Below are 14,974 nucleotides of genomic sequence, written 5' to 3'. Positions count from 1 at the left end.
TTATCAAACATGTCTTTGTAAGCAATATATTTTGCTAAATGTTAATGCTATTAATTATGAGCTTCTTTGTTAGTGAAAACTTTTATATATCATCCAACTATAAACATGCTTCTTCTTCGCAGTAACTAGACACCATTGTTACAAAAAAGAAAAACCAACATTTTACTTTGATACTCTATTTTGAAAAATAAAGAATAAAAGCTGTGATTGTTGGTTACAAGGGCAATCTTGTGACCAACTTTCACAAGATTCAAGGTAAAAACAATCCCAATTAGCAATCACAAGTTGTACTTTTCTCATGTTTAACTAACCTTGAGGAAGTGTTGTGATTGCGATTTACGATCACAGGATCAAGAGAAAATCCAAGAATTACATGGCCTTGTAAACATGCTACAAATCTACATTTTCTTTGCACAAATTGAAAGTGAATTTTGTACACTTGAAAACACAGTTCATAATACACAACACGATACAATGCGCTTATATTTCACGGGCATATTTCTTCATTTTTTTTCTTCGAAGAAATATTTCATGGGCATTGAAAGAAATGCAATGAAACCCAAGGCTGGGGTTGGTCTTAGGGGAAACATGAGGAGGTCTGCACTTGGAAGAAGGTAAAAAATTGCATGCCTGGCCATGTAATGTCTTGAAAAAGAAACGGGTCAGGGTTTTAGTAGCAAGTAAAATCTGGTTTTCACTTTAGTTTACAAGATTCTCTGAGAGAGAGAGAGAGAGAGAGAGAGAGAGAGAGAGAGAGAGGTGTACAAGAAGAGCAGGACGACAACTAAAAAAGGAGAAGAAATTTTATGACGAGATTTTTGATATTGATTGCATCTCCCAAAGAGGCCTACGTTACCATTGCCACCAGCAGCGGTTCTTAACATAAATCAAGAGGGGTATCTCTCCTCCTTTCTCATCCAGTTGAATTGTGTTCTCTCAATCGACTGCGAATTTGGTTGTGGGCAATCCTTTTTCTCCTCGAAAAGATCCATTTTGCCTCGCGATTCTGGGCTACCCAGTTGGCGTAATCGCGTTCTGGTGGTGTTTGGAGGGGTTTCTAGGTTGATGAAGGACTGGGTCGAAGGAATTTCGACCTGAAAACAAGAGGGTTCTATTGATAATTGTTGGGTTTAGGTTCGTTTTTTTCTTTTCCGGAAATTGCATGGGCGATCACCAAGCTTGGGGGCAGCCCAATGGCGGATTGGCAGAGGAGAATCCCCACCCATCCACGATCGCTCGTGATCGGTGGAGCCGAGTGGAGGAGCAGACGCTCGAGATAATATGCCGGATTCAGCCGACCGTCGTCTCGGAGACAAGGAGGAAGGCGGTCGTTGATTATGTGCAGAGGCTTCTCCGTAGATGCCTCGGTGCCGAGGTGAGATTCACTCTATTTTTTTTTTCAATTCATCCTTTTTTCGCCCCCCCGTATCTTGTATGCATGACCTTCTGTTTTTCTCTAACGCGAGTAAGTGGTTTTTGTTTTTACTTTTATTTGTGTGTTTTTTCCCTTAATAATGATCATGCCGACCCTAACTTTTGATTCAGTTCAAATGGTTGTTGTGTGGGTTTTTGATTTGTATGTGACGCTGCTTAATTTGGATTGTCAATGGAGCATGCGTAATTTGATCAAAGGTGGTAGTTGCTTCCTTCTGATTAATCAGCAATTGTGTTAGATTTTGACATGGGTGGTGTTGCATTATGGTCCGAGTTTCTTAAGATGGCATTTTTTTGACATGGGTGTTGTTGCATTATGGAGTGACTGTCTTAAGATGTCGTTTAGGTGAAACTTCGATGACATTCAGTATGCAGATTTATCGTGTACAATCTGGTCTTTTTAGTTCTTTTGGAGTTGCATTAGCTTGGAAGAAAGGATCAGGCATGTATCTGAGGACTAATGCCTCTAGGTTACCATCTTCCTTCAGCATGGTGTGGGAAGAGGAGACTCCAGCTTAGAATTAAAAGATTTTTCATTTCTGGTTGGAGAAACTAATACTGCTCTGGTGAGCTAAATGTTGTAAATTTGTATTTTTTGGCAGTTTTATTGTGAGATACTGCATAACTGTTGTGCAGGGCCTGAAGTTCTAGTGCACATGCCTGTATAATGCTTTTGATCTTTCATTTTGGCTCAAGGATTTACAATTGATGGATGGATCACTATTTAAAAAAAAAATATTAATGTAGGCATGGTTTCTTACTGCTGCCTATTCTGGTGTCGCTCATTGTAACTTTGGCAGGCATGCTTGTGTCTGTCAGCGATAGCGATCCTATATCCTTCTATCAATGTTTCCATAGAGTTAAGGCATAAGCGATTCTTATTGTTGTGCTTCATGTTATTTATTTATAACTTTAATACTGCAACCGTTATCACCTGATAATTTTAACTCGTTATGGCTAAATAAACAATTAAAATGACAATTCCTGCTTTAACATTTTTCTTTAAACTCCATCTTTGAGGACAATGTTTTATATATAATAATCTTTAGATTTTTTTAGGATTTCTCTATTTTGAGTTCATCATTTTGTTTTCTTCTGAGTGCTTTGTTTTCTGTGTTTTAAATAATTAAGATTTCGAAATGCTTTCACCATTTTGAATTTTGATATGCCAAATATTTAACTGTTATATTATTGTTTCTTTTGACTTCCTCTTGTAATAACATATCTTACAAGGGTCAATCATTTCTTGAAGATATTCAATGTCTATATCTGCAACTTGTCCATCCATTTACCATAAAAGGCATAATCTGTGTTTGTAATCAATGATCAAAAGTTTCTGTCCAAGATACTGACCATTTCTGCTTCGAATTTGTGGATCTTTGGAAATATTTTCTGGTTACCAAATTAGGGACCATTTGGCTGTCACCCAAAACAGCATTATGACAATGAGTTTACCAAAGTAGAGTTCGTTTAATTCAACATTATGTGTTTGCTGTCAAATTGAGGTAAAAATTTATTTTGAAAAATATGTTTTGAAGTCCCAAAACTACTTTTTAGGAAAAAAAGAAGACCCTTTTTTCCACAGGAATCATTTTCCTTTTGAGGGTTATTTCCCTTCTAATCTCCTCCCCTTCCTTGTTGCAATCCTTCACCAATGACCGCATGTATCCCCTTTCATTTTCTGGCATCCCTTTAACCATGGGTTAACTTGAAATGATTAGGGATGGTGTCATTCTACAACAATTTTGGAACCCCACCTCAACACCTACCCTCTCTGATAACTAGAAATGGCTGGCTTTATCGTGCTTCGCGATCCTCATTGTCCTCTTCCCTATTCGAAACCCCAACCTCACTGTCCTTGCAGCAAGTTTTCATACAATGTGGGATATGGTTTGTGGCCAGGAATGTTGCTCTCAAATTAACCTTGCAAGCTTACTTTATTGGGTTTGCCAGCAGAATTGCTCACCCATCCATGTGGGGTGATCCAGTTCACATGTGGGTTGATGGACTCACCAAATGACTCACCCATCCCCTTCTAGAACAGAAGAAACCAATGGATTGAACTGTAATGAAATGGTGGTCTTCAACAAATGCACAAATAACTCACAAACAAGTGTCTATTGGAGACACTACAAGCATGACCCTTGAAAGGGTATAAAAGGAAGAACACTTGAAAAATAAATAATACTTTATTCATGAACAAAATGCTTAAGAAGCATGGATGGTTTACATTGAAGGGGTTCACCCCTATATATACAAAAAAGTGGAAGAGAGAGGAAAGCTCATTTTGAGCTCTCCAAAAGAGACGTTGGATTCCAACGTCTCTTAATATAGCTGTTGGACTACAGTCCAACAACATTTATTATTATAGCTGTTGGACTATAGTCCAACAACATTTATTATAGCTGTTGGACTACAGTCCAACAACTATTTGCACAGTCAAGTTCTGGATCAAATATCTAGTTTCTATTGAACTAGATGCTAAAAAAGAAAATAAAGAAAAATAGAAAAAGAAAATATAATAATATTAAATAATATATATATATATTACAGTTTACATTTTAACACTCCCCCTCAAACTTACGGTACAATGAGCGAAAGTTTGTCTAAGAGGAAGTGAAATCTGGGAGCAGCGAGAGGCTTGGTGAAGAAGTCTGCTAATTGATATTCTGATGTAACATTATGGCAGATCAATGGTTCCATGTAAGTATTCCTCTCTGACATAGTGACAGTCCATCTCAATGTGTTTAGTGCGCTCATGGAATGTCCGGTTGCTTGCAATGTAGATCGCACTTTTGTTGTCACAACACATCTTTGAAGCTTGCGTTGCTTTAGCTCCCATATCCGCTAGCAATCGTCTGAGCCAAACAACCTCCATAGTGGTGGTTGCCATGACTCTGTATTCAGCTTCGGTGGATGAAAGAGAGACTTTCTGCTGCTTCTTGCACCTCCACGAAATTAAGGTTTCACTTAGGAACACACAAAAACCAGTAGTTGAGTGTCTATTATTGGGATCACCTCCCCAGTGAGCATCAATATATGCAATTAAATTTAATGAAGATGAAGCAGACAAGAAGAGTTCTCGTGAAAGAGGGGATTTTAAGTATCTAATAATACGCAAAATCGCTCCCATGTGCACGGAGGTGGGAGCATGCTGAAACTGACTGACTGTATGAACCACATGAGTTATATCTGGCCTAGTAATGGAAAGATAAGAAAGAGCTCCAACAAGCTGTCTATAAGGAGTAAGATCATCAAGAAGTTCTCCATCATCAATTTTCATTTTAACATTGACAACTTCTGGAGTGTCTACTTTCTTATCATCTGTAATTCCAAACCTGGAAACAATATCAAGAGCAAATTTAGATTGAGATATCAAATACCCCCGAGGGGAATAAGCAACTTCAATGCCTAAAAAATATCTTAATAAACCTAAGTCAGTCATTTCAAAGTGAGTTTTAAGAAGAGATTTGATATTTGCAACTCCCTGTTTGTCGCCTCCGGTGATGATCGTATCGTCCACATAGAGAAGAAGAATAATGATGCCTGCATCAGATTTCTTAACAAACAAAGCAGTGTCAGTTAAACAAGGTTGAAAATCAATATCAAGCATAACATGACTAAATCGGTCATACCAGGCTTTTGAAGCCTGTTTAAGACCATAAAGAGCTTTTTCTAGACGAAGAGCTTTACCCTTAGAGATACTAATACCAGGTGGGGCTATCATGTATACTTCTTCAACGAGATTCCCATTCAGGAAAGCATTTTTGACATCTAATTGAAAGATATGCCATGTTCTAATGGAGGCCAAGGCTATTAAAGTTCTAACAGTGGTCATACGGGCCACATGAGCAAATGTTTCTTCATAATCGATGCCATACTCTTGGGCATATCCTTTTGCTACTAAACGGGCCTTATATCTTTCCAGGGTCCCATCACTTTTGGTTTTGACTTTGTATACCCACCTACAACCTATAGGTTTCTTACCTGGAGGAATATCTTGTATCATCCAAGTATTGGCCTTTTCTAGTGCATCCAATTCTATTTTCATGGCTTCTATCCATTCTATATGATTTTTTTTGCTTGAGAATAGGATGATGGTTCAACATATGATTGTATTAATGTAATGGCGGCCCTATACGTGGGTGAAAACGATTCATAAGACACAAAATTTTTTGGAGGTTTAGAGATTCTAGACGTTCTTCTAGGTGAGACTTCAGAGTATTTTTGTAATGCACATGGAAGATTTTGCTCTCTACGTCTTGAATATTGTAGACTAACATCCCTATGGATTTGCTCTTCATTATCATCATTTTCAACAACAATAGGACTTTGATCATTGTCAAGGTCACATCCAACATCACATTCATTGGATTTTGAAGTTGGATCAATTAAAAACGAGTATTCAGTGACATCCTTGGATTTTTCAAATTCAAAGAAGCTTTCTTTTTCCAAAAAAGATACATTTCTTGACACATATAATTTGTCATTTTGAAAATCGAAACACCTGTAGCCTTTTTGATTATCAGCATATCCTAAAAAGGCACATGGGATTGCACGAGGAGAGAGTTTGTCATTTCTGTTGGTGAAAACAAAACATTTGCATCCAAAGACTCTTAATCTAGAATAATCTGGAGTTAAATTAACAAGCTTTTCTATTGGAGTTGTATTCTTTAATGAGGAAGATGACATCCTATTAATGAGGTAGGTGGCAGTTAGGACCGCTTCAGCCCAAAAACTTTTTGGAACTTGATTTGCAATTAGCAATGTCATAGTAGTTTCCATAATGTGCCGATGTTTGCGTTCGACTAGGCCATTCTGTTGTGGAGTGTGTGGACATGATCTTTGATGTGTAATACCATGTAAATTGAAATAGTCTTTGAATTCGTTGGACATAAATTCTTCCCCTGAATCAGTGCGAAAAACAGAAATATCATTTTGAAACTTATTTTTAACCATTTTATAAAATATTTGGAAGTTAGCAAAGACATCAGATTTATGTTTAAGAAAATAAATCCAAGTATGTCTAGAAAAGTCATCAACAAAAATGACATAATATGTATAACCACCTTTGGAAATAACTGGTGCGGGGCCCAAAACATCCGAATGTATTAACTCAAGTGGTCGTGAGGAAACAAAAGTTCTACTAAGAAATGGTAACCTTTTCATTTTGCCAAGAATGCAGTCTTTACAAGAAAAATTTTCAGAATTACAAAATTTTTTCAAACTTGGAAAATATTGAATTTTAGATATATGAGGATGGCCAAGCCTTTTGTGCCATAAATCCAATTCTAATTTCTGAATATTATTACAAAATACATTCTTGGGTAATTCCAAAAAGTCCATGTAATAAAGTCCTCCTTCTCTATGGCCTTCCCAAATCAGCTTCCCTGACTGGCGATCCTGTACCCAACAACCATGAGAAGAGAAGGAGATATTACATCCATAATCAGATATTTGCGAGACAGATAAGAGATTCAAATTAAGTTTAGGGATATATCTAACTTCTGGGATAAAAAATCTTTTGGATTTTTGAAGATTTTCAAAACATCCTATTCCTTTTACTTCAAGAGATGTGCCATCGACTGTGAAAACCTTTGACACACTTGAGTTATTTTTAAGACATTCGGATAGACTATTAACATTTGGGGTCATATGAAAAGAAGCACCAGAATCTAAAAGCCAAGGAAAGTTACCTGGACCGGAGAAAGATGCAACTGCCGCTCCAGTTGAGGCTTCGGTTGAGGAGGATACCCCTTTGAGAAGAGGTTGAAGGATTTCCATCAGTTGAGCCATAGACACAGGTGCATCTTGATCTTTTGACTCAGATTCAACAGATGCAACTCTTTTTTCTTCTTTTCTTTTTAACCCCGGTTCATGACAATGATGACAAATAACTTTTCTTTTATCAAAGTCGCCGTTTTGCCTTCCAAAATGAGGCGGCTTGTAAGTACGAGTATGATTCCCCGGTCTAGATACAACTAAAATGGAGTCATCATCAACTTTTGGAGTACTTTTTCTAAGTCTATTTTCCTCCATAGTGAGCTCTTCTATAGTATCAACAATAGAAGGAATTTTTCCACGATGTAAAAGGGCCGATTTGGTGGATTCAAACTCCGGCCTTAGACCATTCACAAATTGATAGAAATGTTTCATATCGAGTTGCTATTGGCGAAGCTCGATGTCTTCGGCACAATGCCATTTGGGCTCAAGAAGAGCCAACTCTTCCCAAAGTTCGGACAACTCATTATAATATTCTCGAATAGTTTTATCTTTTTGAGTCATTGTCCGAACTTTATCTTGTAAATTACATACATGTGCAATATCTTTAAGGGAATACATGTTTTTGAGGTATTCCCAAGCCTTATCGGCATGCTCAAACTTAGCTAGACTAGAGCATTTTTTAATGTCTATGCTATTGATGAGCCATGACATAATTTTTGCATGCCCTATCCTCCATTCTTTCCATTTCTTTTCATTAGTGGCTAACGCCTTACTCTTCTCTTCTTTCGTTAGAGGAACCTTTTTATCACCCTCTTTCTTGGTAAGAGATAGTTTAGGTTCCAAATCGGAACCATCCACTATACCCCATAAACCTTTTCCCCAAATGTGGTGTTTCATAATTGAAGCCCACATTACATAGTTAGTATCATTTAGCTTCATAGGAATGATGGTGATCTTATCATTGTCATCCATCTTTTACAAGGGTAAGAGAGGAATAAATAGGAGGAGAGAGAGAGAGAAAAATAAAAAGAAAAGAAAAAGAGTAGACAAAGGAATAAGAGAGGATACAAAACCAAAATTTTTTGTAGCACAAGTTCGCCTTTCTTCAAACAAATCTTCTTGAGCCAAGAACAAGGTGATGAAACACCTTTTGTAAATGTGGCACAAAAATCGAGGCAGAAGCACTTCAAGATCTAAGGATTTCTGATACCATGTAATGAAATGGTGGTCTTCAACAAATGCACAAATAACTCACAAACAAGTGTCTATTGGAGACACTACAAGCATGACCCTTGAAAGGGTATAAAAGGAAGAACACTTGAAAAATAAATAATACTTTATTCATGAACAAAATGCTTAAGAAGCATGGATGGTTTACATTGAAGGGGTTCACCCCTATATATACAAAAAAGTGGAAGAGAGAGGAGAGCTCATTTTGAGCTCTCCAAAAGAGACGTTGGATTCCAACGTCTCTTAATATAGCTGTTGGACTACAGTCCAACAACATTTATTATTATAGCTGTTGGACTATAGTCCAACAGCATTTATTATAGCTGTTGGACTACAATCCAACGGCTATTTGCATAGTCAAGTTCCAACAGGAACTTGATTGGATCAAATATCTAGTTTCTATTAAACTAGATGCTAAAAAAGAAAATAAAGAAAAATAGAAAAAAAAAATAATAAAAGAAAATATAATAATATTAAATAATATATATATATATATATATATATATATATATATATATATATATATTACAGTTTACATTTTAACATGAACCTGAGACCCTTGCCACCACCTTGTTGTTGGGATACTTGTCTTTGTCCTGGATACAGGCCCTCTTAAATTTTAATGAAATTTTTATAAAATAATTTTGAAATCAAATGTCATTAAACATGCATCTAAACTATGCTTTTGTTAAAAAAATGAGTTTTGCATAAATCATTTTTTTAAAATAATTTCATCAAAGATAATTTTCTAAATGTCATCCAAATGGGATCTTAATATTTAGTGAAATTATTTTCTACTTATATGTCATTTCTTCTTTTCCATCTTATTTTCATGAATAGCTCTCTGTTTTTAAGAAAATTTGGATGATGGCTCTATTAGCTTCAATGTCAGATGGGCATGTGATTTATGTTTCATTGCTAGTTTGTACTTTTTTGGCTTATACAGTTTTGTCTTTAATTGGAAATGTTTCAGAAAGTACATATATGATCTTAATTTTTATTGTTAACCCACGAATCTTGTATAATTTTTTATTCTATGGACTGATTTATTGCAGTTACCAACTTGTAGCTTTGATTTTTTTGGAAATTACTGTTAGCATGGAAGGCGTAGAATGTGTCTTTTTTTTTTAATATTTCTATGGGCTTATCTATTGCACTTACCAAGGTGTAGCTTTGGAAGTAATTCTTTGGAGAATAGCTGCATTTTTAGCGAAATATGTGACCATCATTGTCCACCATTTCACTGCTTGATAACCTTGGAGATGGCAATGAGTGGCTATTTATTCTCACAAAGCTGATTAATTATAGTAGAAGAAATAATAGTTGGGGTTGTTGGTTTGTAATGTGGAGGGAGGAAAAGCATGGACATTTTATCCGATAATGCTTATAACTTTCCAGCCTGTATGTTGTAGTTTTGGCTAGAGTATATGTGCAGACAACTAAAATTGTTGCGAGAAACAAGTGATATGCGACAAGTTTGTGGGAAGGAAATTTTTGGATCCCATGTGGCACAGACTATGGGGCAAAGCAAATTGTGCATGTGCTTGGTGATTAACAGCAATCTTTTTGGTAAACATGTCTGGTTTGATACATTGTTATGTAATTACCTGTGGACATCTGAGTTCTGGCTGGGGACGTATCAAATTCTAATGGATTTCAGACTCTCCTGTCTAGCTATCTTTCTGCTGGTTGCTTCTTTATTGACATCCTCTCTCATGCCTAAAAACTTCATCTTCAATGATACTACAATCCATCACCAGAAAAATGATTAATTATGGTCTTTTATTGAAGTATAGAAGTATATGGTTGAGAAACTGAAAGATTGAATGGTTTCAACCATTTATGTGCTGCATACGTTTTTTTTAATTTTACTTTTCCCCTTTTCCATTTTTGGTCTCTTTTTGAAAAGGAATGAAATTAATGTTAGTTTATGCAAGGATACATTAGGCATTTGAGTTTCCTGGAGCCCTAATTCCTGCTTACCACTTTTACCTAGAAATGTTTTTCACTTTTGAGGATGTACAGCACCTGACGATGTTGAGGCCACTTAGTGTAGACCTAGCTTCTTAGTCCTGGTTATTATTTGTGACTGCAATTTTCTGTTACAATCTAATTTCATTTAGCTGGCCTTTTGCATTCTGCTGGTTAACCATTGACATGTGGTAGACTAAAATAGGTTAATTTTAGTAATTCTAAATGTCTGGAAGTATTATCTTGTGTTTGGACTCAATAAAATACGAGTAATTGTGGCCTATTTTTTTCGGGTGATTCTTTGAAGCATCTTTCTTTTTTTATGATATGCTACTATTGGATGCATATTCCTGTTAAAATATATATACTATGTATATATGTCTCTCCTATATATATATATGTATATATATTTTTGTATTGCTCACTAGGGGTATTTATTCTTTTTACACCTTGTAATTAGAACTGTCCACTAGGGACAGTTTTGACTTTTTTGTATTTTTCTTTTTTCTTTTCTTTTATTGATTGACCAAGGGCTCTTTGTTCTTTAACCATAGATCCATTGGGAGCATCCCCAACGGCTCTATGGGAGCCCCCCCTTGGTCCCCACTTTGTATAAATAGGGGCTGTTAGCCCCCTTTGTTTCTTAAGCTTTTCTTAAGCACTTAATACATTATTTTTATTATTATCGTGTTCTTGCTCTACTTTAAGTGTTAGTTGTGTTTCGCCCTTTGTGGCTTCTTGTATCTTGCCCATTAGTGGTTTCTTGCTTATGTGTGTGCACTCTTTGTAGCCCTTTGAGGCATTCTTCTTGTGCACTTGAGTTTCATTACATGGTATCAGAGCCCCTAGGTGTTTGACACTCATGGGCCTCAACTTATTGTTTTGTGTAAGACATATTCTTTTCTTCTCTCCCTTTCTCTTCTTCTGTCATGGCCGACAACAATGCAAATATAGATCTCTCATTCAAATTGAATGGATCCAACTATAAAATATGGGCAGCCACTATGGAGACCAACCTCAAGGAAAAAAACTTTGGGGTTATGTATGTGGTATGGTTCCCAAGTCACAATTGAAGCTCACCAAGGAGGGAGATCAAGAAAAAACCTTGAGTGATGAAGAAAAAAGAAAAAGCTATTCAAGACTAGTAATCCAAAGTAGAAGATTGAGAGAGTGATCATGCTAAGACACTAGCATGGTTCATGAGCAATATGGAGCTCAAAATTTATGCTAATCTAGCTAAATTTAGAAAAGCAAATGAAACATGAATCATTATGAAAGATATGTATACTCATAGAGACTTTGATAGACATTATTTTTTATAAGAAAAAGTGAGAAATACTAAGCAAGGTGACATGAGTATTAGAGACTATTATAGTACTTTGTCTCCTTTATGAGACAAACTGGCCCTTCTTGAACCTCAATGGTCAGGAAGTGCTATTGAAATAAGGCAACGAGAAATGAAAAGAGAGATTCTTTCAATTTCTACATGGCCTCCGTCCCGAATTTGAACAACTAAGAGGATCATTACTTCATAGGACTTCTCCTTCTCTTAATGAAGCTCTTCTCGAGCTTTGTCAAGAAGAAACTCGCTTTGCTATGATCAAAGATAGTGATGAAGTAGATGCAGTTTTTAGGCCCGGGAATAACATGAGAACATATAAACCTTATCATTTTGTGAAAAATAACTACAATGGAGGAAGAAAAATTGTATGCCATTTTTGCAATGAGCCGAGACATATCAAACCGGATTGTCCCAAGCTTAAGTGAAAAGTGGCTTTCATTGGAGAAAGGCCCCCCAAAGCAAATGAAGAATCAAAGAGGGATGGAGACATTAAAACATCCATTGCTCAACTTATAGAAACTCTCCAATAATTTATGAAGAAAAACTCTACTCCATCTACATCCGGTGTTGCGGTCTCATCACCTCCTGGTATGTCTTCTTGGATACTTGATTTGGTTGCATCCTTTCATATAAATCCGAATGCATCTCTTTTATCTGAACAAAATACCATCTCTTTTAAACTATGTCACATGGGTGCGGGTGCGGGGATTCGACACTTTCAAAAAACCCGGGTGCGGGGGTGCGGCAAAAATATATATAAAAAAAATATATATAAAGTCCAAAAGTTGGACATAAATGACCCTGGGTGCGTTGACTGCACCCAGGGTCAGGTTGACCGCATCGGGTGCAGGTGCGGGTGCAACACCTAGTTGGAGATGAAAGATTTGCAATGCTCGAATTCTTCCATGCATGAAAGCTGAGAAACAGAGAGAGAGAGAGAGAGAGAGAGAGAGAGAGAGAGAGAGAGAGAGAGAGAGAGAGAGAGAGAGAGAGAGAGAGAGAAAACCGATGCCCAAAATTGTATGGGTCAGCTGCTATTCTAATCTCTTTATAATAACATACTAATACAAAGATCAGGGTACTAAAATACCCTTATTACAAGAGAATAAATTACACAGTGCCATTAATGAAATGGCAATGATCACGGGTTTGGATCTCCTGACCCGTGACCCGTAACAAGAGATACACTTCTTTTCACCAAGGTTTTAAAACCCGTGACTCGGAACTCGACTCGTTCTTTATTGACTCGTGACTCGGCGGGTCAACTCGGTGACTCGGCGGGTCAACTCGGTGACTCGGACCGGGTTTTGTTAACTTTTGATTTTAAAAGAAAAACAATATATAAATTGTCAGTCCATGGGAAAAATGTATTATTCAGTACAAGAGTGATTCATCACGCCAACACCTTCATAGCCCTTGGGCACTACATGATCCCAATGGCACTGGTATCCTGTGTGATTATGGATTGCAGTCACTTGGATCATGCAATATACAGAGAATGGCAGGTCGAGTTAAGAGATTTATTATTTTGGACAAATAAAGAACACATAATGGAGTTGGACAGATTTTCTGCACCATGCATCACCTTGAAAGAATTCAAACAGCTATTAGCAGCTCGAAAGAAGATAGAATAAAATTTTCGATGCCTAAGATTAGAGGTTAGGAAAAGTGAAATTGCTGCAGGCCTTAGATTCATGATGCCCAGCTCTTAAATAAAAAAGATTCCAATTAGACAAAGGGCAGAAGCAGAGACAGATGATGTTGGTAAAATGGCCCAGAAGCTGCACCAAATGCTACAGACTGGGGAAAAGTATCATTGTATAAGATAAACTATCATTTACAAGAACATAAAGTGGAAAACTAGACGTTGCCTTGGACCTCTAGTGGTCCACGGAAGGGTGGTGATGGGGCAATGTTAGTTATAGAGGCAGAGTTTTTTTATGAAGTTGTATCATCATGTATGTAAAGTAATATGCGATATTCAGATAAGGAATCCTTAGGTCCTAACTCTCCAATCTCCATGTGTCTTGAAAGAAATCCCCGCTTTTAGATGCATAGAATTCTTTGTTAATTGGGTTTATAGACTAGAATGCTTTGTTGTTTGATTTATATACTATAACAGTTATTTGTTCAAAAAGATCTTTCCTGACAGTCCATGGGAAAGATGTATTATTCAGTACAAAAGTGAATATGTGTGTGAAATACCCAAAAAATCAAATTTCAAACATCCCAGAACTCGCCCGAGTCAAGCCGAGTCAGCAACCGAGTTTTCGCAGCCCGAGTTAAGCTTGCCGGGTTGACTCGCTGGAGGGCCGAGCCGAGCCGAGTCACCGAGTTGACTCGGCGAGTTTTAAAACACTGCTTTTCACCCTCCCTCAAGTTGTGCATGGTCTTGAACCATGAACAACTTGCCTTTTAACATCCAAAATCCGTCTTTTGTCAGTCCTTTTGTAAATATATCTGCCACTTGATCTGTAGTTCATACAAATTCGGGCTCAATCTCTTTCTCTTCTGCTTTTTGTCTCACAAAATGTTGATCTATTTCAATATGTTTGGCACAACTGTCATGGATTGGATTAAAAGACATACTAATGGCACTCTGGTTGTCACACAAAAGAAGTGATCGAGATATCGATTCTCCTACTTCTGTCAGTAAATGTCTAAATCCAAGTAGCTTCAGCAGTGGTGGCTGCCATTGATCTGTAGCCTCTATAGTGGATCTGGCAACAACCTTTTGTTTCTTACTACTCCAATAAACCAAATTCATCCCAACAAACACGCAATAGCCGGATACTGATCTGCGTTCATCTGGATCTCCCGCCCAGTCCGCATCAGAATAAACAGTGATCTCATGTGCATTTTGCCCATTGGTCTTTCTCTTATATAAAAGGCTATCCCCAATCGTTCCCTTCAGATATCGAAGTATCCGTTTAACCGCTTCCATATGCCCTTCACATGGTGCATGCATAAACTGAGATACTTGATTCACAGAGTATACTATATCAGGGCGAGTAAAAGTGAGGTATTGTAACATACCCACTATGCTACGATATTGTGTAGGATTTTCATATGGATCTCCATCTTGAGAGCTAAGCCTTTGGTGAAGAACGCTAGGAGTTCTCAAGGGCTTGCAATCTTTCATACCTGCTTTATTGAGAACATCAATGGTATACTTATGTTGAGTGAGAGTCATCTCTTCAGGGGTACTGTCGACTTCAACTCGAAGAAAGTATCGTAGTTTGCCAAGGTCCTTCATTTTGAATCTCTGATTCA

General features: G+C 37.1%; 1 protein-coding gene across 1 annotated transcript in view; it reads left to right on the top strand.

Annotated features, from left to right (window-relative positions):
• Window positions 1-748: 748 nt before the first annotated feature.
• Window positions 749-14,974, top strand: part of LOC149821022 (uncharacterized) — an 84,759-nt gene continuing 70,533 nt past the window's right edge. Inside the window, exon 1 of the mRNA XM_089983403.1 lies at window positions 749-1,375. Within this exon, the coding sequence (XP_089839529.1) occupies window positions 1,163-1,375 (213 nt within the window). The 5' untranslated portion in view covers window positions 749-1,162. The remainder of the gene's footprint in view (window positions 1,376-14,974) is intronic.

Source organism: Nuphar pumila, chromosome 12 (assembly GCF_984573655.1).
Source record: "Nuphar pumila chromosome 12, dmNupPumi1.hap1.1, whole genome shotgun sequence".
NCBI classification, from domain to species: domain Eukaryota; kingdom Viridiplantae; phylum Streptophyta; class Magnoliopsida; order Nymphaeales; family Nymphaeaceae; genus Nuphar; species Nuphar pumila.
Note: the sequence above shows the minus strand (reverse complement) of the source record. Positions and strands in the feature narration are given on the sequence as shown.